Raw genomic sequence first — 26,287 nt, 5'->3', positions numbered from 1 at the left:
AAAGTCATCTCTTGCCCTTTTCCAGCCAATCCTTTATCCTTGCCACCATAGAGAAGCCTACCAATCTGATATCCACCACCATAGATTAGCTTTCCCTATTCTGGAGCTTCATATGAGTGGTATCAATCATGAAGTCTGCACTATTTGTGTCTGGCTTTTCCTATCTAACATGATGATTTTGAGATTCATCCATGTTGTTTATGTATCAATGTTTATCAAGGAATAGCAAATTTTTCATTGTGTGAAAATTTCACATTTTTTAAATTCTTTCTGCTGATGGACATCTAAACTATTTCCATTTTAGGGCCATTAACAATAAGGTTGCTATGAACATTCTTGTATAAGTCTTACGTGAGTGTATTTTCATTTTTCATATATTAATATCTAGGAATGGAATTCCTATGTCATAGTGTAGATGCATGCTAAACTCTTTAAGAAACGATCAAAGTTTCCTAAAGTGGTTCTATTATGCCCAAAAACAATATATAAGACTTTTAGTTGTTCAGTATCTTTATCAACATTAGGTATTTCCAGTCTCTTTGTTTGTTTGTTTAATTTTAGCTATCATAGTGAGTGTGCCTCAGCCTCCTCAAAATATTCTCTTCCCTTTGATTTGGTGAAATAAGGCTCTCCTGGTTTTTAGCCTATGTCTCTGGCCATTTCTTTTCTAATGCTTTTGCAGCACTATTGCCCTCTATCAATTTTTATTTATTTATATATTTTATTATAAGTATTTTTTTAACATGGAATACAGTCTATTTAACTGGTTTAAAGTTGTATAGTTTAGATAAAGATGTCTTTATCAACACCATAAAGTCTACATTTCTTTTTTATTCCTTTTTATTGCATTTTAAGTTTTTGGGTACATGTGCAGGACATGCAAGATAGTTGCATAGGTACACACATGGTAGTGTGATTTGCTGTCTTCCTCCCCTTCACCCATATCTGGTGGCATTTCTCCCCCTGCTATCCCTCCCCAAGTGAAACTTCATTAAAGGTTATTCCTAGGCTTTCTTGTTGTCTGAATTTAATCACTCAGCCTCACCCATAGCTTCATGGCTATCTGTGTATAGATGACTCATAAATTTACATTTCTAACCCATACTCTCTTCTGAGTTCCTGACCTTTAACCTGTTTAATATCTCTCTTGGATTTCTCAAAGTTACCACAAAGCCAAATAACCAGAACTAAATGTGGGCTCTCTCTTCCATCACTCCAGATACTCCCAAAACTCAGTGGCACAAGTCTGACATCAGTCCATATTCAATCAATTAAAACAACAATAACAACAATTGTGGCTTCTGCTTCTCAAATATTAACATTTTGCCATCATCACCAAATTTCTGCTTCTAACGTCTGCCACCTGGACTTCTACAATAACCTACCAGCTGGTCTCTACACTACATGCTCTGGGACTTCATCTAATCTGTTCTTGATACTTCAGCCGGAATGATCTTTTAAAAATACTAATAAGATTATATCATATCTCTCTTCAAAACCCTTTGACTCTTAAAATAAAGAAAAAAACTCTAAAACATGATCTAATGGGACCTACCATGTCTAGTCTAGTTTCTGCCTACCTCTCCAAATTTTTCTCAAGCCACACTCTTCCTGCCTTTTGCAGACTTTTTCCTCTTCCAAAAGACTGGCTTCAGACTCACCACTACCGCTTCCAACAGTGGCTCTCATTCTTTCTTTCTAGAAGTACTTCACCCCTATTTGCCTACTTAACTCCCATTCATTCTCAGATCTTCACTCAGTCCTTACTGTCATTTTCATGGGAAGCATTCCTGGATAGCCTGATCTCAGTCAAAATTCTGGATAGGTATTATTTTATAAAAATATTATATAATGTTCTATGCTGCCTTTATCATAAATTTTAATTTTACATGGATGGTTATTCAAGAAAATTTACTTCCTTTTACAAAAGGCTATTAATTCCAGCATCACAGCTAGCATACCATGAGTAGTGCTCAGTCCATTTTTGCTTCAAGAACGAATAAATGTGGATCATTTATTTTCTTTGGCCCTCTAATTATTTTTGGTTTAAAAATTTGAAAGACACTATTATTAGTATTTGGCCAGTTAATAAATTACCTAGCCTTGGGCCAATGGTCCACCATTAGTCCAGCCATGGTGCATCATATGGATGTAGAGCTGCTTTTTCCAGAATAGCCACTGGCATAAAATCCATAGAAAGGTCTTTGGGTACAAACGGTAATACAAGAAATATCTATATCATACAAATTCTGGTAAATAAAATAAAATTAACTTCCTTAAAACTTTATAGAAAGAATGTTTCAAGTCTTCAGGAATTTGGGTGTGAGAGATTATATGTACAGATGCACACGTGAAATGAGAATATACATATGTGTATACAAATGTAAGTTCTTAGATATATATGTGAGTAGTCATTCTTTTCTCACCCTACTAACTTTCCTTGAATCATTGGCCAATAGTCTAATTGAAGTCAAACTTCCAAGTGAAGAGGAACCAAAGAAAGCTCTTTTTCTTTGTGAGCAAAAGTCAACCAGTTTTTAAAAGTAAAAAACAAAACATTATTTTAATATATACATAATTCAAAAGCATAGTAGGAAAAGTTATTTGGAATCATAAATAAATTACAGCTAGTAAAAGTGTACCTTTCAGGGAAGAATTTAAAATTAAAAATAAAATTATCACAATTAAGAAATGTTGATACAGTTTAAATAAAATTTCAACAAATGTGATTGCAAAAAATATTTAAAATAAAATATTTCTTAGTCCTTGGCAATAATTTACTTATATATTATTTACTTAATATAACCTAATTCAAAATGAATAAAGTAATTGTAAGTTCTCATGGAGTTTTCTACAACAAATAGAATCTTAAAAAGCAAGCAAATGAAAACAGAATTTTAAAAAATTAACTGTTCGAATGTGTTTGTGGTTAAAATGCAACCAAGTGGCAAGAGAGTGATGGTGGGGAAAAAATCACCACTAGACAAGGACTTAGAACATGGAGTCTCAACATAGCTCTCACATTAATTAAAAATGAAATCCTGAGTCTCTGGCCTCAGTTTTCTCTTCTTAAAGATGAGTAGAAATAAATCCTCAGTGGCTAAAATGTTTATTGCCATTTTTCTGCCAACTCTTATCTGTTGATGGCCTGGGTCTGAAGCACTATATTCAGAAAGGTTCTGAGGCATCTCACATGTATTAGTGAGGCTGCTCTAGATACAGGTATTTGCAGGTAAGCTGAGAATTTACCAATATTAGACTACACAGTCATTAAGTGCCCACTCACATCTCAACTTAGCCCAATTCTGAAATGCAAAAGTCAGTGCTTTTGTGTCTTAGGCACATAGGCTGTACAATTTAGTTCAACAGCACTTGCTGGAGGCCTATTATGTATGGGTGCAGAATTAGGCAATGAAAATGAAAAGATGATTAATATAAGATACCTGCCTTCAAGGATTTTAAGTCTAGAAGATGACTTAACTGAGGTGTACTTTTTTATTAAAAATATAATCAGTAGAATGCTTTCTGGCAATACACTTCTGATCTAATTCTAAATATCAAATCAGAAAACATATAGTACTATGCTTTAAACTGTCATGGAAGTTAGTGAGTTTTATTTCAAAGAAAATGTTTCCATTAAGCATGGCTGTCCAGAGGATTACTTTTTAAAACATATTATTTACATCCTCACTTACATTCAAATACTTTAAGAATGCTGTCTTTCAAAAACCCAAGAATGATAAATCAAGATACAATAGGCAATCAAATATTACACGTTGATTTTACCTTATAATGTCTAGTGTCCAATATATTTTCCTCATGAGTTCTGGTCAACCTGGTTCTCTCAATAACCAAAAGCACTCAATTCACTGCTTGTTTTCAAAATTCACTGACTGAATTCCCATAGTTAGAATAAGCATCCAACTCTATCCTTATACTTATACACTTAGCAGCCCTGGGTGTCTCCTCCAGTCCACATCCCCTGAATCCATCCATCCATTCATTCATTCATCCTTATACACAGCTTAAAAAAACGGGCACTTTTTCTATGCCAGGCAATATCCTTACATTAGGGATTCAAATAAGAATGATCCTTCTCTCCAGAATTTATATTGTTCTGAGAGAAGACTGTTAAAAAGAAAGAGGTTATGACAAAAATCTGCACAGAAGACAAATATCAAAATCTGTCTGGGAAGTCTGGGAAGATGTACCAGATAAGGTGTCACTTGAGCAAATTAAAATGGCTATGTAAAACTTAGTCAAATTAAAAAGGTTATTTCTGGTGGAGAGAAAAGTATGAGCTGCATCACCAAGTTGTGAAGTAGCAATTGAGAACTACTTCAGCAAGACTATGGCAGGAATGTATTCATGGACCAGAGAACAGAAATAGCAAGTAGGATCCAGATTATGAAGTTCAAACTTTACTCTGAAAGTAAGCAGGTTTTAAGGGAGAGACACGATCAGACAAATTTTAAAGATTCCTCTGGCGGCAATGTGGAGATCAGATCAGATGGGAGCAATTCTGATTAGTGGCAGAAAAATAAATCAGGAGATTCCTGCAAGTATCCAGGTAAGTACAGTTCCTGCAGGCATCCAGGTAAACACTGAAGAGAGTCTACATTAAGGTAATAAAAATGGGATTGAAAAATAAGAGAGAAATTTAAAAGATTCCAAAAGATTAAATTTGCAGGATTTGATGATGGGCAAAATGAGGAGTTGCACTGGTGATGCTACCCACACAGACAAGAAATACAGAGACATTGTGTTTAGGCAGAAAGTCAAGAAATTTATAACAGGACACAATAAAGTTGCAGTGCCTATAGGACACTCAGTAGAGAAATTTAACAGGTGGATAAAGACGTGAATTCAGAATTTAGTAGAAAATGCTAATGTAGTAATATAGATTTGGGGAGTACTGAGATATACATGGTTGAAGGCATTGTTGGAGATTCACAAGGAACTGCATATAAAATGGAAGAATATTGAGAGTGGGACCCCATGAGAATGTCAACATTTGAAATTTGAGGGAAGGAAAAATAGAAGCATTTAGAAACATTGAAGGCAAATCAAAAGGATGCAGAATTACAGAAGCAAGTGCAAGAGGGAGCTTCAAAATGTTCTTCAGCTCTTATCATAATCACCACTCAATTTGTGTTCTCCTATTTTGTGTTCTTGACTATATAGTCTTTTTCCAAAGTGCATAGTACACTTTTTTAAATTTGCACAACCTCACCAGGGACAACAGTATCTGCTTCTTGTGGCCTGGTACCATGTTTGTTTCTCTTCTATTGCATGTGGACCTCCTAAAGCCTTTAACTATGCTGCATTTATGGAAGTAATAGACTAGATAGCCTCTTGACGGATTATCAATCATAGCTGTATCCTAAAGTGACTATTAGAGCTTAGGCTTTTGGAGCTCTAAATACTATAACATCCTTTTCTAAGTCCTGTGCCTGGCATGATACTTAGACCATAATACCTTTGTCACAATAGCATCAAGTTTTTACTCCAAGTTGCTATATATTAGGTGGCTCGATTTGACCTAGGGTACATAGAGAGCTGCAAATTGAAGTATCCATTCTCATTATAAGAAGATTTTACTGTATTTCATTTTTCAAAATTACATTTTTATGAAAATTGTCACGATCATGAATAATATAAAAGTAGAATCTCTTTAGGATTTTGGCTCTTCCCAAAACTCTAATATCTAAAATAAATGAGACTGTTCATTTCAATATCCCTTTATTTCAGATATTAGAATGAAAAATATCTTCATTTTTTCCCAGAAAAAAAAGGGGTTAGGAAAGAATACTTAAGCTCCAATATATTGCAAAACAGAGATAGCCAAGGAAGATAAATCTTCTAAGCTATGTGAAATATAAAAGGAAAAGCCATTTGGTCACTTCACTTTTGTTTTCATCTCCTTCTACCAATACACTAAATAATCTTTCTAACCTCAATAGAACCTCTAAATGTGGATATATACTACTATATAGTTAAAGAAATCCAATACATTGATTTTTACATACCCTAGATACTTCATATACAATCTGCCTAATTTTTCCAAAATATAAACCATATAAATTGAAAATAAAACAGCTAGACATCCTGTCAAAGAGTTTTGTTTGTTTGTTTACTTGTTTTTGTTGTTGTTGTTTAAGGAGTCTTGCTCTGTCACCCAGGCTGGAGAGCAGAGGCACAATCTCGGCTCATTGCAACCTCTGCCTTCAGGGTTCAAGCATTCTCCTGCGTCAGTCTCCCAAGTAGCTGGGATTATTGGCATGCACCACCATGCCGGCTAATTTTTGTATTTTTAATAGAGACAGGGTTTCACACGTTGGCCAGGATGGTCTCAGACTCCTAATCTCAGGTGATCTGCCCTCCTCAGCCTCCCAAAGTGATGGGATTACAGGTGTGAGCCACTGCACCTGGCCTCAAAGAGTTTCTTGTTACGATTTCTTAAAAGCTGTGTTTAAACAACAAAAATAATAATGTTGCAAACAATGCTTGTGCACCAATAACTGACAACTTTAAAATATGTTCTTGAAATTAAGAATAGTCTTCAAATATTAAGCAAAACTACTTTAAGTACAGAAAGCAATATGTATGTAAGTTGTGAACTAACCAAATAGACTATTAAGTCAAGCAAATACAGCAAGAAAACTCCATCGGTATTACTACATTAGTTTCTACTTGTAAGTATGTTTATTATGCTTGAGAGTCCATTAAAAGAAGCTAAGTAGTGTAAGACATTTATATGACAGTACAGATATCTTAATTGGTGTTCAATTCAAATATTTTCTGTATGTAAATATACTAGTGTCTTCCAGACAATAATTAAATTACCTGGCATAATGATGGGTAATACGAACAAATACTAACTAATGTATGAATCATTAGCATGGTACTATTTTCTATATTATATAAAATGTCTTCCATTCATTACGCTTCTTTAAAACAGCTAATATTCTAATTAAATGCATTGATTACTTACAAATTACATGAAATTACTTTCTATAACATTACATTATTTTACTATCGAAACATCAGAGGAATTATCAAAATGTTACAAATTACATAAAATTACTTCTGTAACATTACCTTATTTTGCCATCCAGACTCAGAGGAATATAAATATATTACATCCTAAAATCGATTTAAATAAATTCTCATACATTAAAGATGTCTTCACTAAACTGCAGCAGGCTGCTCTTTGCAAGGCTCAAAGGAGAATTCTCATAAAGAGATAGAGTCCTGTATGAAGTTGCAATTCATGACTACTATTATTTCAAAATTGTTTTGAAATTTTAAATTCAGCTTTTCCATAAAAAGTAGCATTCCACTGAGATTCCATAAAAGATAATACCTTATTTAGTAAGGTTTGTCTCTTTGTTTGTTTTCTGAGTCAGTCTTACTCTGTTCCCCAGGCTGGACTGCAGTGTCAAAATCTCAGCCCATTGCAGCCTCTGCCTCTTGGTTTCAAGCGATTCTCCTGCCTCAGCCTCGTGAGCACTTGGGATTACAGGTACACTCCACCATGCTCAGCTAATTGTTTGTGTTTTTAGTAGAAACAGGGTTTCACCATGTTGGCCAGGCTTGTCTTGAACTTTTGAGCTCAAGTGATCCACCTGCTTCAGCCTCCCAAAGTTCTGGGATTAGAAGCATGAGCCACCATGCCCAGCCAATAATACCTCATTCTCAGAAAAGTGTTCCCCATTTACCAAACAATGATCAATATTTTATATCTACCACGTGCTTGCACTATTAATTGATAATATATTTTAAGACTGTTAATTGCTTGATTTTCTGAATTTGGGGCAGAGAAAGCAAGATTTATAAAAAGGAAGACAATATAATGTATCATCTGGGCTGAAACTCAATATTTAGAGAAGGGGTTACCATACATAATTATAGCAGGAAATTGGGATAAACAAATAAAGGAAAATCAACATATACAATCACCTTCCTTTTAAACAGCTCTATTTTGTCTTTAAGTAAGGATTCACATGAATAGGAAGTTTTCACAATATTGCAACAGAAGCAGAAACATCTAAAATCAATTCTTCAGAATATTCCCCCTCTTGCTGTCCACAGAAAAGCAACCTAGCCAAAATAAGTGTATATAAACTCGATATAAGAATGTAAGAATATAAATACAGAAAACCTAAGGCATCCAATGAAGAATCTTAAAACGTTCTTAAACACATGCAATTTACCACATCACTCAATGGTAAACTGACATGAAAGAACAGTACCTGACAAATATTCGACCCTTATTCAGCTAATTATGAAAATGAATAATTTATTAAACCCACTAACACTAAAATTATCACTGTGTTTCTCCAAATCTTTTTTCTAGTAAAAGATGAGGAAATTACCCCAAGCTAATTTGTCTTCTGGTTTTTGAATTAAGATTGCCCTTTAGATCTTTCAAACTTTATCATTTTGCCCACATTACTTTTTGGGCTAAAAACATGTACAAGCTATTTCATGAGAAGGAAAATAAAGAAAAGACGCCTGTAATCCCAGCACTTTGGGAGGCTGAGGCGGGTGGATCACGAGGTCAAGAGATCGAGACCATCCTGGTCAACATGGTGAAACCCCGTCTCTACTAAAAATACAAAAAAAAAAAAAAATTAGCTGGGCATGGTGGCGCATGCCTGTAATCCCAGATACTCAGGAGGCTGAGGCAGGAGAATTGCCTGAACCCAGGAGGCGGTGGTTGCGGTGAGCCGAGATTGTGCCATTGCACTCCAGCCTGGAACAAGAGTGAAACTCCGTCTCAAAAAAAAAAAAAAAAGAAAAGAAAGAAGGTAAATATAGTCTCAGACCAAGCCCTGAACTCATTTTACCTTTTAGCTCCTTGTCAAATTTTCACACTAGGAGCTGCAACCCTGGCAACACTGTATTGCTAGCATGAAAGGATAGATGGGCTGTTCTCCAAGAGCTCATCTTCCTAAGCCCCCTAGCACCTTCAAAGACTACCTGAAAGCATAATCTTGGTATTCCTCTACAGTTTTAAAGAACAAGCATAATAATGGCATCTTTCTTGGAAACAGCAATTTGGAGGATAAGTTGCTTCTATGATCATGTTAAAACTTCACAAATTAGACAGGCTGCCATTATAAACTCCACTTTACATATAAAATATGATGCTTGGATGGATTAGCTTCACAATGTTCATACCTATAAAAAGTCATAATGTTAAGACCAGAATCTATCCCAGTGTTCTATCCGACTATCTGATACTTCCTTTCCTGACCATGGCAGTTTTACAATGATAGGAACTCAGCCAACATTGGGCTGTAAGCAGAGGATTCGCCTTTATTCTATCCCAACAGCCTAATGCCTGACCCAGTTCTAATACCTGAAACAGTGGTCTTGTTGAATTAAATATCATATGACACTTAGTTAGAAATAGCCTACTTAATAAATAAAATTCAGAACAACAGTGGCAAGCAGAGATAACTCATCGTTAGGTAGAATGGTAGGAAAATGTTATTGTATTAGGGAATCCTCTGGGCAAAATATCAAGCAGATAAGGAAAGGTTCAGGTAAAAATGGAGTTAGAGAGTCACCTGAGGCCAGAACTGGGGAAGCCAGACAGTTCTGGAGAGCCCATCCCGAGAAAAGGGCAGAACATGATACTAATCACATGAAGCTCCTCTCTCACTTGTTTAAGTTTTGTTATCTGGACTCTAGAATCAAATGTCATGAGCAAAGGAAGGTATAGAGCTAGTTCTGGGAATTTCATTAATATTGGAAAACTAATAAATACAGACTAGACTTCTCATCAAGAGGTAAGCCTGGGTGAGTAAAATTCATAAAGCATCCAGCCAAATGCATAACACATAGAAGGTACACAATAAATCTTAGTCTCCTTCCCAATGATGAGGGAAACAAATCATAATATCCACCACTCAATGTACCTTTTTAAAGACTTAAAGGAACACTAATGGTTTGAGGTCAGTGTACATCGGTTCTGGAGTCATTACGCCAGCTGCCACGTGCCTCAGGCAAATTTATTTTGGCTCTCAGGACCAGCTCTAAAATACCCAATTGATATCACAGGACCAAATGTAGAAAGTAGAAAACAGTCCATGAGGACAAATGAAATGCAATACAATGGACAATATAATCCATGGTAGTGCAACTTCATTCATCTGCTTATTATAGGTATGGGAGAAGAATAATATGATTTTAGGAATTAATATTTGATATATTTCCAGGAAGCTCACTGTACAAGTTTACACAAATTGTTCTCCTCATTTAAAAAGTTAAGCAAATAACATTCCCAAGACATTATCCTTCTATTAGTCAAGTCAGCAGTAGCACATCCAGCCCACACTGGTTTCCATGTTCTCCTTCAAATTTAGTAATCTATTTACTTAAATAATGCTTTTCTCATATTTTGGGGTGTAAGATATTAAGATATTTGCAAACCCCAATGAAAATATGATTCCTGCATACTTGGGAACTCTATCCTCATCCCTTTCAAGTTTTCCCAATTTTTCCTTTCACTTTTCTTCTTTTTCCAGTTGATAACTGGCATCTCTCATAATGAGCCTTATGGATACATTTCAGGCCACAATTTTAAATTTGTGTAAAGTAAGAAAAAGAAGGAGGAAAGTTGAAGTTACAGGAATTCTTCTCCTTCTACTTTCTGTCTCCTTTCCAGGAAAAAAAAGTAGCAATTACGGATGATTAGAAAGAAATTCGTAGGTTACCTTTTAAGAAGAGAAGGAGAAGCCCAAAGTCAATACTCTTTATAAATCAATTCATACCATGGGTTGAAGGATTGATAGGAAAAAATGAAATTTTATATAATCTTAATTTAATATTCTTGCCCACATTTGCACACTAAGTGGCAGAACTAGAATGTAAAAACACTTGGATACAAAGTGAATGGTCTTTCCACTATACTGTGATGCTTTTTATTATCTTTACACTCTGTAAAAGGGTATGGGTGAAGCCCCAGGCTCTGCTGTTATTAGCAGCTGATCTGAATCAGCCTAATCTTTTGCCAAGCCACTTCTCTGAATTAAGGAAAGACTAGAAATTCATTTGAAGAAAATATAAATGAAACAGAAGCTTCTTCTTGATAGGAAGATAGTGCATGGGAAAATACTTGGATTTTGACTAAAAGGTCTGATTTTGAATCCTGATTGGATCCATGTTATGTGAGTCAATTTAGAATATTACTAAAATTCTCTGAGTGTACTGTGAGGATGTGAGAATTATATCATCTGGCTTACCTTCTGCACAGGCTATTGTGAGAATCCAAATATTTATACTTATATTAAACTTGAGCACAGTATAACTGTTTGGCATTAGATTAAAGAACTTAGAATAAGAGCTAGTAGGTGGTTAATGTTCAATAAATGTTAACTATTTACATTAAATATTCCAGTATGGTACCCAATTCTCATCCTCAAACCATCACCTTAACTAATTCTCCACATTTTTTCTCTTCTCTTACTATTTGGTAGCTGCTTTCTCTATGAAGCTTTTTTTTTCCCCCCAAAAAGAAGTAAGATTCTAGGTCTAATGAGATCTTCCCTGACTTAGGTCCCAGATAATGCAGTTTTCAGCCTATGTACTACATTAGCTCATGATGTCTAGTAACAGTTACTTGAAGGAATATTCATTGAGCAAGTTAGGTTTCAGAAAGCCTTCAGAACACACATATGCGTGTGCACACATATGCACACACGTACACTCACATCCAAAACATTATTAAGAAAAGATCTCTAATTTGCAGATAATTAAGTCAATCATCGAACATAATTTGTGGCAGCCAACTATTTCTAGTTATTTCGCAATGGAATTTAAAATCAGTGTACTTTGCCAACAAAATAAATTTTTTATAATAAAGTACTTTCAATTTCAAATAAAATTTTTCTAAAATCTTGATATGAAAATGGCTTGATTTTTTCCATTTATACATATTTAAAGACATTCTCAAAACCAAATTCAAGTACTAATTTACAATGAAGGCCAATGAAACTTACAAATACATTTTAATTGATATTTTACAACGTTGGTTTCTCATATTCACCCATTTTCTATTTTTTCTCTGTGTCTATTTACACATCGTGAAGAGAGATAGCACGCACAGTAGGTAGCTTAAGGAGATAGTTCTTCACTGATAACACAAGTGAATTTTAAGTCTAACTGCTGTATTGCCAGAACGTAAGCTTTGTAGGGCCTTTTGTGAAAGTAATTTCTCAGATATGTGATTATAATCACCAATAATTACCACAAAATCTTTTCTCTGATGTAACAATATTTTAAAGCCCTGTGAAAGAATCCTGCTTTCCCATCTATTTTAACACAAAGTTTTTAAAAGGTCACCATCTATGTCTATGTGTCATTAAGTCCCATATATATGTGTCATCTGAATAGTTCCCATTATCCCCAGTTTTTAAGACATAATTTATCCCCTATAAAAAAAAAGTAGAGCACTTTTACACTAATTGCAGACAATATGACATGCTTACATGGCAGCAAACTGGGATTCCAAAACACTCACCAATTTGTCATCGAACAAAAGCCCAAGACATTAGCAGAGGAGGCTGATTGATAAAGTTAACGCAGAGGTCCAGGACTATAGAGAGCTGTTGTATAACAGCATCACAAACTGTGATATTTTGTGAATCCATGCAATAAAAGAACAATATATGCAAACCAGTAGAAAGCAGTCACAGGGGAAGCAGTGGAAAAGATATGTTAGACATGAGCAGTTGGACAGTGCTCCTAAATTTATTTGTCCACATAAGCCCATACAATCTTATAGTTGTTGTCCTTTGGCAATTAGAAGATTTGGAATTCTCTCCTAAAACTCACCCACTCCCACTTAAAATCCCTCGCTTTACACCACGCTTGAGACAACCAATGAAGAGGCGTGATGGCCACTACTTGCACTGTGCCTTCCCCTTCCTATCTGGACTCTGGCAAGCAGCAGCCCATATTTTCCACTAGCTGCTGGAGGCCTCCATCCACCTGCCGTCTGCAGCAAACACCAAAAGGAACAGCAGCAAACCTGTAAATCCTGACAACCAGAAAAGGTGTTCAGGACAGGTGGCAGTGGCTGCAACCAGTGAAGACAGACGGACTGACAACCAGACAAACAGACAGCAGCACCATCAGACACCATCCATTACTACCAGTCTCAGAAGAGGGGAAGCCTGCAGCACCAGGGACGTCATTCTTCCACTAGGGACAGGCAGCAGATTAACGAGGGTTCTGCCTCCCTCAAGCCGGCAGGCTTAGAGTATTTGATTTTTGGATGAGAACGAGCAGGGAATTCAGAAACCTGCTGCTCTTTATAGAACCAGGCCAGCTCTGGCCTTCGGAGTTAATGGCCCTTTTCTGAATCTACAATGAAAGGACACGAATAACTGCATTTATACTATTTTGCTGTGACCTAAGATCCACATGTCTCCCTCAATATCTCCCTCCCTTATCTGTGTGTCAGTGGCCCTGGTTGGAGATCCATCATTCTGTGAATGCAACCTCCCTCCATTCCTCTCCTATGAGGCACTGCTGCACTGAGGGGAAGCGGAAGAAATCTTCCTCGGCAGCATCTTCTCTCCAGGAGGCTCTTTTAGAGTGTGGGGGAGAGGACATGCTGAGTGTGCTCTGTGTCTGGGTGTCACCCCTGCTCCTTCCCTACCCCTCTTTTGCTATCAGCTAACTCCAGATGCAACAGGTTCCCATTGGCTCTTCATGCCAATTCCCTGGCCCCAGATACACCTCCCAGCCTAAGCAGGAGACACCAAGGAGTCAATCACAGTGAAGGCCCCTAAATTCCTCTGCCCCAGAGTGAAAACTTTCCTGAATACCTGAAGGGAAGTTCCCAAGAGAAGGCAGGGTTGAAGCCTTCTTCAGCACTACTCTGGGTGATGCTAAGCAAGGAAAGTCCCATCTCTCTGCCAGTCCCTTGCAAGCAGTTTTGTCTGAGGCAAGCAGCAGCACAGTGTCACACACTTCTGCACCACCAGCAAGGAGCCCCATCCTCTCCCTGTCTCCATAAAAATGGGGCACCAGACAGAGATCCCTTGAATGGTTGATGGGCTCCAAAGAAGTGAGGAGAAGTGCAAATATCCAATCCGTTATTGGACTGTTTCCTCCAGGAACTGAACAGGCCCCCAGAGGTCTCTTGGAAACCAGTAAAGAGGAACCTCTATGTTATTCAGGCCAAAGTCCCTGCCAGCTTCTCCCATGATTAAAAACTTTGCGTTGCCAATGGCATTACATATGGGTAAGAAAATCTGTCTTCACACAGGTATGCTGTTTAGAAGACTCTGAATAAAAGGTTAAAGAGAAGCTGGGGAGGTAGCTTGCCAAAGATGGCAACTGCCCAAAAAAAGACCCAATTTTGATCTGTGAGATGAATGATTACTAAAATGAACACTAAAAATAAGCATTTTTATGATGTAAATATAGGCACCCTTCACTGGGGTAACCCGGAACAGCTAAACAACTCCAAGAAGAGAAGAGGAGCTGTCCTCAGCACCTCTTCATCCAGCCTCCAGGTGTTTCTACTCTTCCCCTGCCCCCTAACCTGCTCCTAGCCCAGGGACCTTCCACTTGGGTGGGATCAGCCCCTCTCAGCTTCTGCACTTCCCACCACCAGAGTGACCCCCGTCCACCCAACCCTGGTTCCTGGCTCTGTGGCATATCCCCTCCCTCCTCTGGTCCCCTGACCTCTTCCCTGCTCAATCCCCGCGCCCCTGGCCCAAGGCGGGCGCCTCCGCCCGCACCCAGCTCCCTGGCCGCCCCTTCCCCACACTCAGCCACCAGGACTGGGGGAGTGTGTGGTGAATGGACGGATGGAGGCACAGAGGCACGGATGGCACGGCTAGGGCTGGCTTACTTGAGCATGGCTTCTTCTTTTTCCTCCTCTTCCTTCTGTCGGTCCATAACTGCCATGATAATGTTCCTCTCCTCCTCTGTAAGGTGGCTCAGGTCGGGCAGCTCTTGCATGGGGGGAGGCACTGTGGGTGGGCGAGGACCACGGGGCCCCACGGCCGAGGACATTTTCATGGCCTGCCCGCCCCCTCCGCTCGATCTCCGGCTCTCACCTTTCGGATGCACGCCCAGCAGCTGCGCCCCTGCTTCCCCTCACAGCGGAGCCCTCTCGGCGGCGGCAGGAGGAGGAGCAGCGGCGGCGGCGGCGGCAGCAGCAGCAGAGCCGGGCAGAGCGAGAACCCAGTCTTTCATGGTTGTTTGCATCCACCCAGCCCCGGATGCTGCCTTTGTTTTGGACGACCTAGCGAGGTTCGGGGCCGCCCGGCCGCCTCCCGCAGCCCAGCCTCGGCCGGCGGGGGCGGGAAGGCGGAGGCGCGGCGGGCGCGGCGAGGGGGCGAGGGCTCGCGCCAGGCTCCGCCGATCCGGGCGTCTCCGGCGGGGCGCGGGGCGGGGGCGGGGCTGGGGCTAGGGCTGGGGCTGCTGCTGCCGCTGCTGCCGCGGAGGCTGCTCCCAGGCTCGGCTGCCTCCAGTTTGGGGCTGCGCGAGGAAGAGGGAGAGTTTGGGAGTCAGTTAGGCGGAGTCTCGGAGGCTTCCATCCAGGGTGATGCCGCTGCTCTCGCAGACATAGCTGCCAACCACTCAGTCCCAGAGCCGCTCCGCCCACGGGCACCCACCCGCCTACTCCCGGGGTGCAAGCCACTCGTGCCCCGGCCGCTTCCCCCACATGCGCCAACGTGCACAGCACCTCGCTCTATCCCCAGGTACCCCTCACCCTTGAGTCATCCTCCCTATCCTGGTCCCTCGCCCATGTCATCCTCCCCAGCCCTATTTTCCATGGGTTGCATTAATCACCATCATCCTCACTACCATCTTCATCATAGAGCATTAATATTATTTGAGCAACCACAATGTTCTGAACGGCAGAATGGAACACTCTCTGGATAATTTTTTTTTCCTTCCTGCCACCATGTCTTTCTTATTTACTAGTTAAGTGTTCACAGCCACAACAATGTTGTTTTTTGGATGCTTTTAACACACACACACACGCACACACACACACATCTTTTAACAGGCTAGGTTTTTTTCTGGGTACATTGTACTCATCAATGCAGAGTCTTTCTTGACCCGTCCTCACTAGGACTGTTCTGTAGTGTTTCAAGATACCCCACAACACGGTAACTCTAATTTGTCATTTTTGGTTCTGGGTTGCTCCATCACATCATGTAACTGCACCTCTCTGGTGCATGCACACGGGTTATCTACTCTAATTCCTCTAATGATCCTTGCTATCGTCATACGAACTCACATGTAGCTCAGAGTATCTCTGTAGGTACTTCTCAAGAAACACTGATCCCAGATAAGAAAAACACTCAAGCATATCCTATTGTATTTAAGAAGCTTCTGCTAATGCCTAGCCCAATGATAGGCATTAAGGATGGGCTTCTCTTGCTGATAAAGGTAAAATAAATAGGCAATCCTTTCAAAATAGGTAATGTTATCAGCTTTGAAATGTGGAGACTGAATTTTCTTAACATAATTATAAAAGAATCAATATAGAAAAGGATTCAAATTGAACAATTTCCTAATGAAGACTCCTTTGAAATGATGATGAGAGAATTGGCATGTTTCTCTCCCAGACTATTCTTTTTTGTTTTACTTAATTTAATTTTAAGTTCTGGCATATAGGTGCAGGATGTGCAGGTTTGTTACATAGGTAAACATGTGCCATGGTGGTTTGCTGCACCTATCAACCCATTACCTAGGTATTAAGCCCCACATGCATTAGCTATTTATCCTGATGCTCTCCTTGCCCCAGACCCCACCCCACAGGCCCCAGTGTGTGTTGTTCATCTCCCTGTGTCCATGTGTCTCATTGTTCAGCTCCCATTTATATATGAGAACATGTAGTGTTTGGTGTTAGTTTGCCGAGGATAATGGCTACCAGCTCCATCCATGTCCCTGAAAAGGACATGATCTCATTATTTCTTATGGCTGCATGGTATTCCATGGTGTCTATGTACCATATTTTCTTTATCCAGTCTATCGTTGATGGCCATTTGGGTTGATTCTATGTCTTTACTACTGTGACTAGTGCTGCAATGAACATACATATGCATGTATCTTTATAATAGAATGATTTATATTGCTTTGGGTATATACCGACTGATGGGATTGCTGGGTCAAATGTTATTTCTTGTTCTAGGTATTTGAGGACTTGCCACACTGTCTTAATGGTTGAATTAATTTACATTTCCACCCTAGTGCAAAAGTGTTCCTATTTCTCCACAGCCTCACCAGCATTTGTTGATTCTTACCTTTTAGTAATAGCCATTCTGACTGGTGTGAGATAGTATCTAATTGTGATTTTGATTTGCATTTCTCTAACAGTAAGTAATGTTGAACTCTTGTTCATATGTTTGTTGGCTCCATAAATGTCTTCTTTTGGGAAGCGTCTACTCATATCCTTTGCCCACTTTTTAATGGTGTTGTTGTTTTTCTTGTAAATTTATTTAAGTTTCTTGTAGATTATGGATTTTAAACTTTTTCAGATGGATAAATTGCAAAAATTTCATCTTATTCTGTAGGTTGTCTGTTCACCTGATGATAGTTTATTTTGCTGTTCAGAATAGAGCCAGAAGGAAGTCAGCACTCATTTTTTTCCTTCCAAGCCTAACTTTATTAATGGAGAAGGAAATGACTATGATGATGATATTATTAATCTTAAAATCTTTAAGTTTAAGGAACTGAAGACTTTAGTTATTTTCCATAAAATGCAGGAGTTGCTTCTATGAGTACACGACTATTTGAATATGTGTAACCAAGATCAGTGCCTGACAGTAAGTGACCAATAACGCTATATACTCATTATTTTTATTTGCACAACTTGACACTACTCCTTTTGATGGCTGTATCACTTATAAGGATCTCACTGAAATAAACATTAGGCCACTAAAATTTTCAGTTATTTTTTATTAGTTCTGCTGTATAGCCAGATTTTCTCTTTCTTAAAATTAAGCAATTGATGACGGTTTATGATTTTATGATCCCTCTCTGAACTCTGTTTCTTCATCTGCAAAATGGGATAAAGATATTTATCTCAAAATAGAAGAAAAGTATTAAATAAGAAGACATTTGAAGCTTCTAACTATGGGTTTAACACTTTGTAGTTCTCTCTTTCTTATTTCTTTCTCTCTCCAAGAGATGTATTAGGTCATCTCTCAATTGCTAATGTACAGATGAAAGTAGAAAGTAGATAATATATTTATTCTACTACTCTTTGCTCTCTGTGAGTCAGTGTGAAAATGCAATGATACAATGGACAAAGGCCTGTTCTCAAGAGGTTTACAATCTAGTTGGTTCTGATAAAACTCTTCTAAAATACAAATAAAGGAATTATAAAGGCTTGGTAGATATTACAGCTAGCTGAAGAAAGCTCTTGAAGGCAAGGACCTAATGAACAATTAACAGTGGTGCTTTGATTTGCTCCAGTTGTCATTACAAAATACCACAGACCAGGCAGCTTAAATAACAGAAATTTTTATTCTCTCCAAGTTCTAGAGGCTAGCAATCTAAGATCAAGGTGTCGACATGTGTAATTTCTCCTGAGGCCTCTCTCTTACTTAGTTAGGCTTGTTGTGGCCACCTTTTTGCTGTGTCTTCACATGGCCTTTTATCTATGCCCAGGTGTCACTCCCTCTACTAATAAGGGCACTAATTGTATTGGATTAGGGACCCTCCTTTATAACCTCATTTAACCTTAATTACCTCTTTAATGTGGACCCTATTTCCAAATGCAGTCACATGATAAGGTACTAATAGATAGGACTCAGACATATGACTTTGAAAGGAATACAATTTAGTCCATAACATGTGGTTTCCATTTATTAAAATTTCTGTGGGAAGTAGTAATCGATGTGTATTATCTGGATAACTTAATGAAGAGAAATCTATTTCTCAATGATCTTTATGTTTATAGTTACTTCCCTGGGCTCCATGTGTCTCTGTGAAATAAATGAGTGCATAAATGAGTGAGTAAATGAGCTGACCAATAAATTAGTAGTGCCTTAGTGCAGCCCATCAGTGTTTCCTCTTCTATCAGGAGTCTCATCCATTACAGAGGGATTCAAAACCAATTTCTAAAACCCAAGAGAAGTGTCTTCACAAATTTGCCCCCAGAAAAAGAGAACCTATCTGCACTTAGTTAAGTTAGAAAAGACCCAAAGTAGGTGTGTGAAGTGTGTAGCATAGATTAGTTTCTGAAAATGCTCAATGTGGAAATATGTTCACAATACCTCTCTCTTAGAAATTCACAAGACTCCCTAATAAATGAAAACAATGTTAACAAGAAATTATATACTACAATAAAGCAATCTGTCTTATCTGGTTTGGCTTGACATTTCCCAAATGAATTAGACCATAGAACTATGTTCTTCCCTGATAGAAGACACATGATTTAAACAAGCTTTGGGGAAAACCCTGAGTTACAGGCCTGGTATGCAGAGATGTTAATCAAAGAAAAAAAAACAGGAAATTTTGGATGTGAGACTCCTTGTTCAACCAACAATATTTGTAGAAACACATCTTAAATCTCCAGTCGTAAAATATGTATCAAATGTCCTTAAAATCAGCAGTGAAATTATATTTAGGATATTAGTCAGAAATTATGACATGCACAAAACTCCTAAAAGGTAGGTTTTTAACTCTCCTTTCCACTGATGCTCTCACATCATCTTTTCTCAAAATAACTCTAAAATTTGACATCACTTTTAACTTTAATTTAACTTAATAGCTGAGGTTCTAACTTCAGAATGAAAAATTACTGAAATGGTGTCAGATTCAAATCATGACACTATCATTTTATAGTTGTAGCAGAGTGAAAACTATCTCTCCTACAAAATCACATTCATCCATAAACTCAGAATGCAACCCTACAGATTGAAAATAGTTAAAATGTAGTCATTTTGGATTACAATGGGTACTGAATCCAATGACTGGCATTCTTATAAAAGAAAAGAACACAGAGAAACACAGGGAAGGCCACATATGAAGGACCAGAGAGACACTGAGGAAAGAAAGCCATGTGGAGACACCGGTAGACACTCTCACAAGCTTAGGAATGGTGGGAGCCACCAGAAGCTAGAAGGGGCAAGGAATGATTCTCCCCTAGAGACTTTGTGGAGAGCACAACCCCACTGACATGTTGATTTTGGGCTCCTATCCTCCACAACTGTAAGGGGATACATTTCTGTTGTTTTAAGCCACATAATGTGGGGTACTTTGTTACGGCAATAGCTGTGTAAGTTTGAATGAATTCGTAAACTTTTCTGAGCCTTATTTTACACTTTCTATAACATGAAAATTAAAATGATTAGCGTCCAGGGATTTAATAGGGATGAAAGGTTGTGAATATGTGGATAGTGCCTGGAAAACAGAAGGAACTCCTTTCATTCATTCGTTTAGTATTTTCCAAGTACCTGCCTTGTGTGAGGTGCTGGAGATATGGTAGGAAAAAAAGCATATAAGGGCCCTACTGAGGATTAACAAACTCTGACCCAATAGCCAAATGCAGCCAAATGACTGTTTGTTTTGTTTTTTGTAAATAATGTTCTATTGTAACACAGCCGCACCCATTGTTTTATGTATTGTGGATAGCTGCTCTCATGCTATAGGGGTAGAATTGAGCAGATGCAACAGAGACCATATGCCTCACAAAGCCTAAAATATTTACAATCTGCCTCTCTATAGAAAAAAGTTTGTTGACCCTTGCTCTAGATGCAATTGGAGAAAATAAGCATAAATAAATAAACACACAAGAACAGTTAGTGTATAATAACTACTCTAGAAAAAAATTTGCCAGATATAATAGAGCCTAACTGTTGGGAAAATAGGTAGTCATGGAAATCTTAACAAAGGGTCCTGTAGAGCAGAGATTTGAAGGATAAAAAGGAACTAGCCTAAGAAGAGCTCAACACTGAGTCTAACAAGCAGAGGAAAGTGCTAAAGACAAAACCCTGAGTTAGAAAAGAGCAGTGTTCTGGAGGAACAGAAAGTAGGCCAGTGAGGCAGGATCATTGTGAAGGAAGAGAAAATGGCAGGAGATGAGTTCACAGAGGGCCTGGTCAGCCAGGTCAATGAGTGATATTTTATTCTTGTGCAATGGGAAGCCACCAAAGAGCTTAAGTAAGAAGTTAAACAATATGCTTTGCATTTTTGAAAAGATTATTCCTTCTGTGGGTGGCAGAAAAACTGTGGAAAGAAAAGAATGCAGGAACAGGAACTCTGGTTAGGAGAAATTAAAGTGGCTTGGGCTAGTGTAGTATGATATGAATGGAGAAAAGTGGACACACGCAAGATGTGCTTTGCAAATAGAACCTGGAGATCTGTTGACTGATGAGTCATGGGGTGTCTGAAGAGAAGATCAGTTATAATTCCTTGTTTGGTCTGAGCAGTAAATCAGTGGGTGGTGGTTCCTTATAGTGAGATGGGGAATTTGGGTGTTTGTTGTGAGAAGGAACAGGTGGTGAAGTAGAGATACCAAGAGCATTTCATCATCATTTTGTCATCATCATCATCACTATCATCATTAGCAGCAAAACTTTCAAAAGGAGAAATATGTTTGAATTTAATTTGTTAATTGATTTCTCTGCTCAAAAATTTTTTTCCCTGAAATTTAAAAAAAGCAGTGTTTTTTTTTTTTTGAAAATTGCTTCTATCAAAGATTTACCTGAAGGCTGAAAGGGCCTTTGTAGCTCTCTTGATGAAGGGAAAAGTAAGGATTCCGTTAATGTATTATTATCAGAAATCTATGCACATGTGCATGTTCACATAAGAGCTAAGAACACGGTACTAAAAAATAAGCCAGTAACACATTTGTGGTTTCAAGATTTTGTACACACAAGCTATAATTGTTTTTAATTTCTAGAAAATTTTGAAAGAAATTATTTTGGAATATCATCAACACCTAATGAGAGGCAATCATGGCTAACCAATGAACTCAAATCCTCGAGTTTTGACTTAAGTTATTATCACATCTACCTATGTTTTTTCAGCACTCTTTTGTGAGTACTACTATAATCTATTACACAACAATGGTTCATATATAAGGTGATCATATGTCCTGATTTGCCCAGGACCATCTGAGTTTGCCCCTGTTGTACTGGCATTAGTTATCAGCGACACCACCTTTCACTTAAAAGTGTCCAGTTTGTATGATAGATTATATGGCCACCCTATTTATATATGGTTATCGTAATTTGCAAAAATATAGTCTTTTGGCATCAAAGAACATTTGGCTCTCAAGAGATTTTCCTGAAAGTATTTGGCTGAAAGTAGATATCATATTTTGGCTCAAATTCAGCCAAATACCTATTTTAATCTGATTTTTGGTAAGGTTCCACCATTGTCATTTATTTCATGAGGAATTCAATGTGTGGGACTGTTTTTGTCGTTGGAGCTAGAAGAAGGGACATAATTCTGTTCTTTTCTGGTGGGTCATACCAACCATGGATATACTTCCTCCAAGGAATTAACATATTTAACTATTTTTACTTTGAGGTATTTTTTTTCAATACTTGTCTACTGACTCAAAATCAGAGTTTATGTCCTCTTTGCATTCTTCTGAGGCTGATCACCTTCTATATTAGTCAAACTTAGCATTCTTAATTGGCAATGTTTTAGAATAATTTCTCTACAGTCTATTACAATTTCCTTATTTGCATTCAGTAATTTCTTCTGAATTACTTATTTTGATTTTATCTGTTATGAAGAGTCTCCATTGTAGATACATTAACAATTTATTGGCTTTATTTTTCTGCGAGTATCTTCTGCAAGTTAATACTGGATGGATTGAACTGCCAAAGCCTTTTTATGTACTTACGTATGTATGCATGTATTGAGATGGGGTCTTGCTACGTTGCCAAGGCAGGTCTGTAACTCCTGACCTCAAGGGATCCTTCCACCTTGGCCTCTAAAAGTACTGGGGTTACAGGGTGAGCCACTCAGCCCAGCTGAAGTGCCAAAGTCTTGAGCTCATTCTCCCTAGTCCAGCTTTTGAGTGAGATTCTCCTCTGATTATGATGGATCTCTGCCTGAGAGTATGACATATTAAGCTGACTTTAAAAGAAATGTTACCTTTACCACCTAAAAAGTTAAAACGTTCATTTTCCACTTAGGAAATGAATTTGGATAAAAACTTCTAAGGCTAGGTTCTTTCATAAGCACTGGTTTTTAATAAGTTGGAAAACACATTGGCCAGATTTGATATTTATTAGATATATTTTTATTAAAATATTTGATTTAAACAGAGATAGTTAAAAATCAGATTTAAATAAACACTACTTCCTAGAATGCTCTAATTTGAAACCATGAGACTGTTTCTTGGGAAGATTTTTTGACTATTTTCCTCTTTTCCACTCTCTACTTTGAGATGGGCAATCCAATCCCACACAAAGAAGCCCTAGACAAAACTCCTTTCTATCCATAGTGGCACAGCCTCTGCAGGCAAATAGGAAACCAGATAGAAGAATACAGGAACTCGGCTCCTTATTTAGGCACTAATCAGGTCTACAGATTTGAGCAAGTCACTTCATCTTTCTGAGTTTGAATTTTCTTAGCTGTAAAATGGAAACAGTTATATTTCCTTTAAATATTCCCAGCTTTTGCATAAAAGTAGCAACATGCACTGAGCCTATTAAATGTTCCTGGCTGGTGTTAAATGTTTGAGATGCCTTATCATATTTTCTTCTTCTAACAATGGTCACACATTATTAAAATTCATTGGGGTTCTATTATATTAGCATGACTGGTATAGATCATTGTCCTTTCTCATCTTCTGTTCCACAGCATCAGGAGATAGAGCCAGTATTTTCCTTGGTCCCAGCTTTCAGATTATTATTCCTCTTCCAATTTGTACAATGTCTTCCACTTTGTTGCATACACCCCTTTCTCCTTTTCAGAATTGTTCTACCACCCCCCAATCTCATTTATTAAAGACTTTGGTTCACAGTCTTTCTTTCCACCCAAGATATACTCTCATGGGAAATATTTCAACAGCCCCATAGATGATCCATCTAATATCTTAATCGCTGCATATCTCAATTTTCTCAAATCTACTCCATTCAGCATCCATTTTCACGGCCACTCCTTAGACTCTGGTATAAACTAGCATTTCCAAAACTCACCAATTCAAATATCCCTTTATTGAATACAAGTACCATTACTTTCTAAAACTCTTCGATAAATTGGATACCTACAATTCACTGATACCTTATTATTTCTGTTTTAGTCTGATTGTAGTTTTACTTATCTTCATATTCAGCTGGTATTACATAATACCTTCTTTAGTGATATAAAATCCAATTCTCCCCATTCGTATGGTTTTCTCCCTCTAGTATTTTTGAATAAAGAATAAAAAGCAAGTGGAGTGTGCTGTCTCATGTATTCTGTCAGTTGGACTACCTGCTTCCTGCTACTTCTCTGGGCATCTTTATCTGCCATGTCCAACTGCATAATTTCCTCAAGGCCAACTGGAATTTAGAGATTACAGACCCTCAGCATCCTGGTTGATGGTGCTTCAGAACAATTATAGTGAAGAAGTAAGAAAGATAAGGCCATTTTCACCTGGTCTTGACTATTATTTCTCTCTACCTGTTCACAAAGAGTTAGGAGGGTATCTCAGACTTTATCAAGGTGAGTGTCTTAGTCAATTTGGGCTGCCATAACAAAATATCATAGACTAGGTAGCTTATAAACAACAGAAATTCATTTCTGACAGTTCTGAAGACTGAGAACTCCAAGATCAAGGTGACAGGAGAATTGGTGTCTGGTGAGAATCATCTTTGATTCATTGAAAGTGTCATCTTGCTGCATCCTCACATAACAGAAGGAGCAAACAAACTCCCTCAGTCCTCTTTTATAAGGGCACCAAGCCCATTCATGAGGGCTCTGTCTTCATGACATACCTCCTAAAGACTTCACACCTTCACATTATGTTGGGTTTCAACATATACATTTGGGGGGCACACAAACATCTGCACGATAGCAGTGAATATATCAGACTTTTTCAAAAATATAGTAGGAACCAAAGCAAATTACAAAATATAAGGGAAGGAATTTAAATGAAATGCTACATGTAACCTTATTTTAGTTCTAGGAAAAGCTATCAAGCAGTTAAATTGATCTTATTTTAGTTCAAGGAAAAGCTATCAAGAAGTTAAATTCTTTCCAGCTTATTACCTCATAGGAGTATCCATTCCTAAAGGTATTCTCTTCTCCCTGGGTTTACTTCTCTATACTACTCTCCATCTTCAAAACTGAGCAGTTCAAAGCTCCAGTCACCTTTCCACTGACTTAATTTTGCATCTAGCCTTATTTATTCCTGGTCATTCTTAACTTTATATGTCACCACTCCCTTAACTTTATATGTCCCCCAGGATCCAGCTAGATAGAACTTGCAATGCTGTGTAAGTTTAAATAATGATATGCGATATTTTATTATTACTCCAATTAATGGTACTGGAAGGCAAGGGTGCTAAAAAAGTACTAAACCTAAAACCATTCATCAACCACACATACATGTGTGGGTACACAGTTTCACAAGACACAGTAGTATCAAAAAAGGGTGCTGAACCAAGAGACTGGTTGTCTGGATTCTGGTTCCAGCTCTGATGATGTAATCTTGAACAAATTATTTAATATTCCTAGGCCTCAGTTTCCTACTATGTAAAATTACAGCTTTCACCACTAAGTAGTCTTTAAGAAACTAGTGATCTCCAATATTCTAAAGTACAGAAAGATAGTAAACAATATATGGCAGTCAGTATTTTGCAGAGTTTAAGAATTCCTTTATGAAATAAGAGCATAATATATTAAAAAGATATGTTCAGGAAAATCAGAAATACTAACCTAGCCAATTTATTTGATTCAAAGCTGATCATTTATCTCCTGGTTGACCATAAACTTGAGAAAGAAAAAAGAAAAAGAAGAAAAAATCCTGATTATTTATTGACCTAATTAGTCATTAGAGAAATGCAAATTAAAGCCACAATGAGAGATCACTACATACCTATTAGAACTAAAATTTAAACGTGATAATGGCAAATATTGGCAAGAATACAGAGAAAATAAGTCTGTCATATAATGCTGGTGGAAATGTAAATGGTTTTAGCCACTTTAGAAAATTGTTTGGTAGTTTCTTATAGAATTAAACTTGCCCTTACTGTATGACCCAGCAGTCACATTATTGAGCACTTCTCCCAGAGAAATGAAACAGATGTTGACACAAAAAGCTACACACATATGTGTTGTAGCAGATGTA

The 26,287-nt window shown here is 37.9% G+C and overlaps 1 protein-coding gene across 50 annotated transcripts in view; it reads right to left on the bottom strand.

Moving 5' to 3' along the window:
• Positions 1–15,506, bottom strand: part of RIMS1 (regulating synaptic membrane exocytosis 1) — a 514,861-nt gene extending 499,355 nt beyond the window's left edge. For all 50 annotated transcript variants that reach the window (XM_035296065.3, XM_078369518.1, XM_035296067.3 and 47 more), the window contains exon 1: positions 14,879–15,506. In XM_035296065.3, the coding sequence (XP_035151956.3) occupies positions 14,879–15,048 (170 nt within the window). In that variant the 5' untranslated portion in view covers positions 15,049–15,506. The remainder of the gene's footprint in view (positions 1–14,878) is intronic.
• Between the last annotated feature and the right edge of the window lie 10,781 nt (positions 15,507–26,287).

The sequence above is a fragment of the Callithrix jacchus genome, chromosome 4 (genome assembly GCF_049354715.1).
Source record: "Callithrix jacchus isolate 240 chromosome 4, calJac240_pri, whole genome shotgun sequence".
Classification (NCBI taxonomy): domain Eukaryota; kingdom Metazoa; phylum Chordata; class Mammalia; order Primates; family Cebidae; genus Callithrix; species Callithrix jacchus.
Note: the sequence above shows the minus strand (reverse complement) of the source record. Positions and strands in the feature narration are given on the sequence as shown.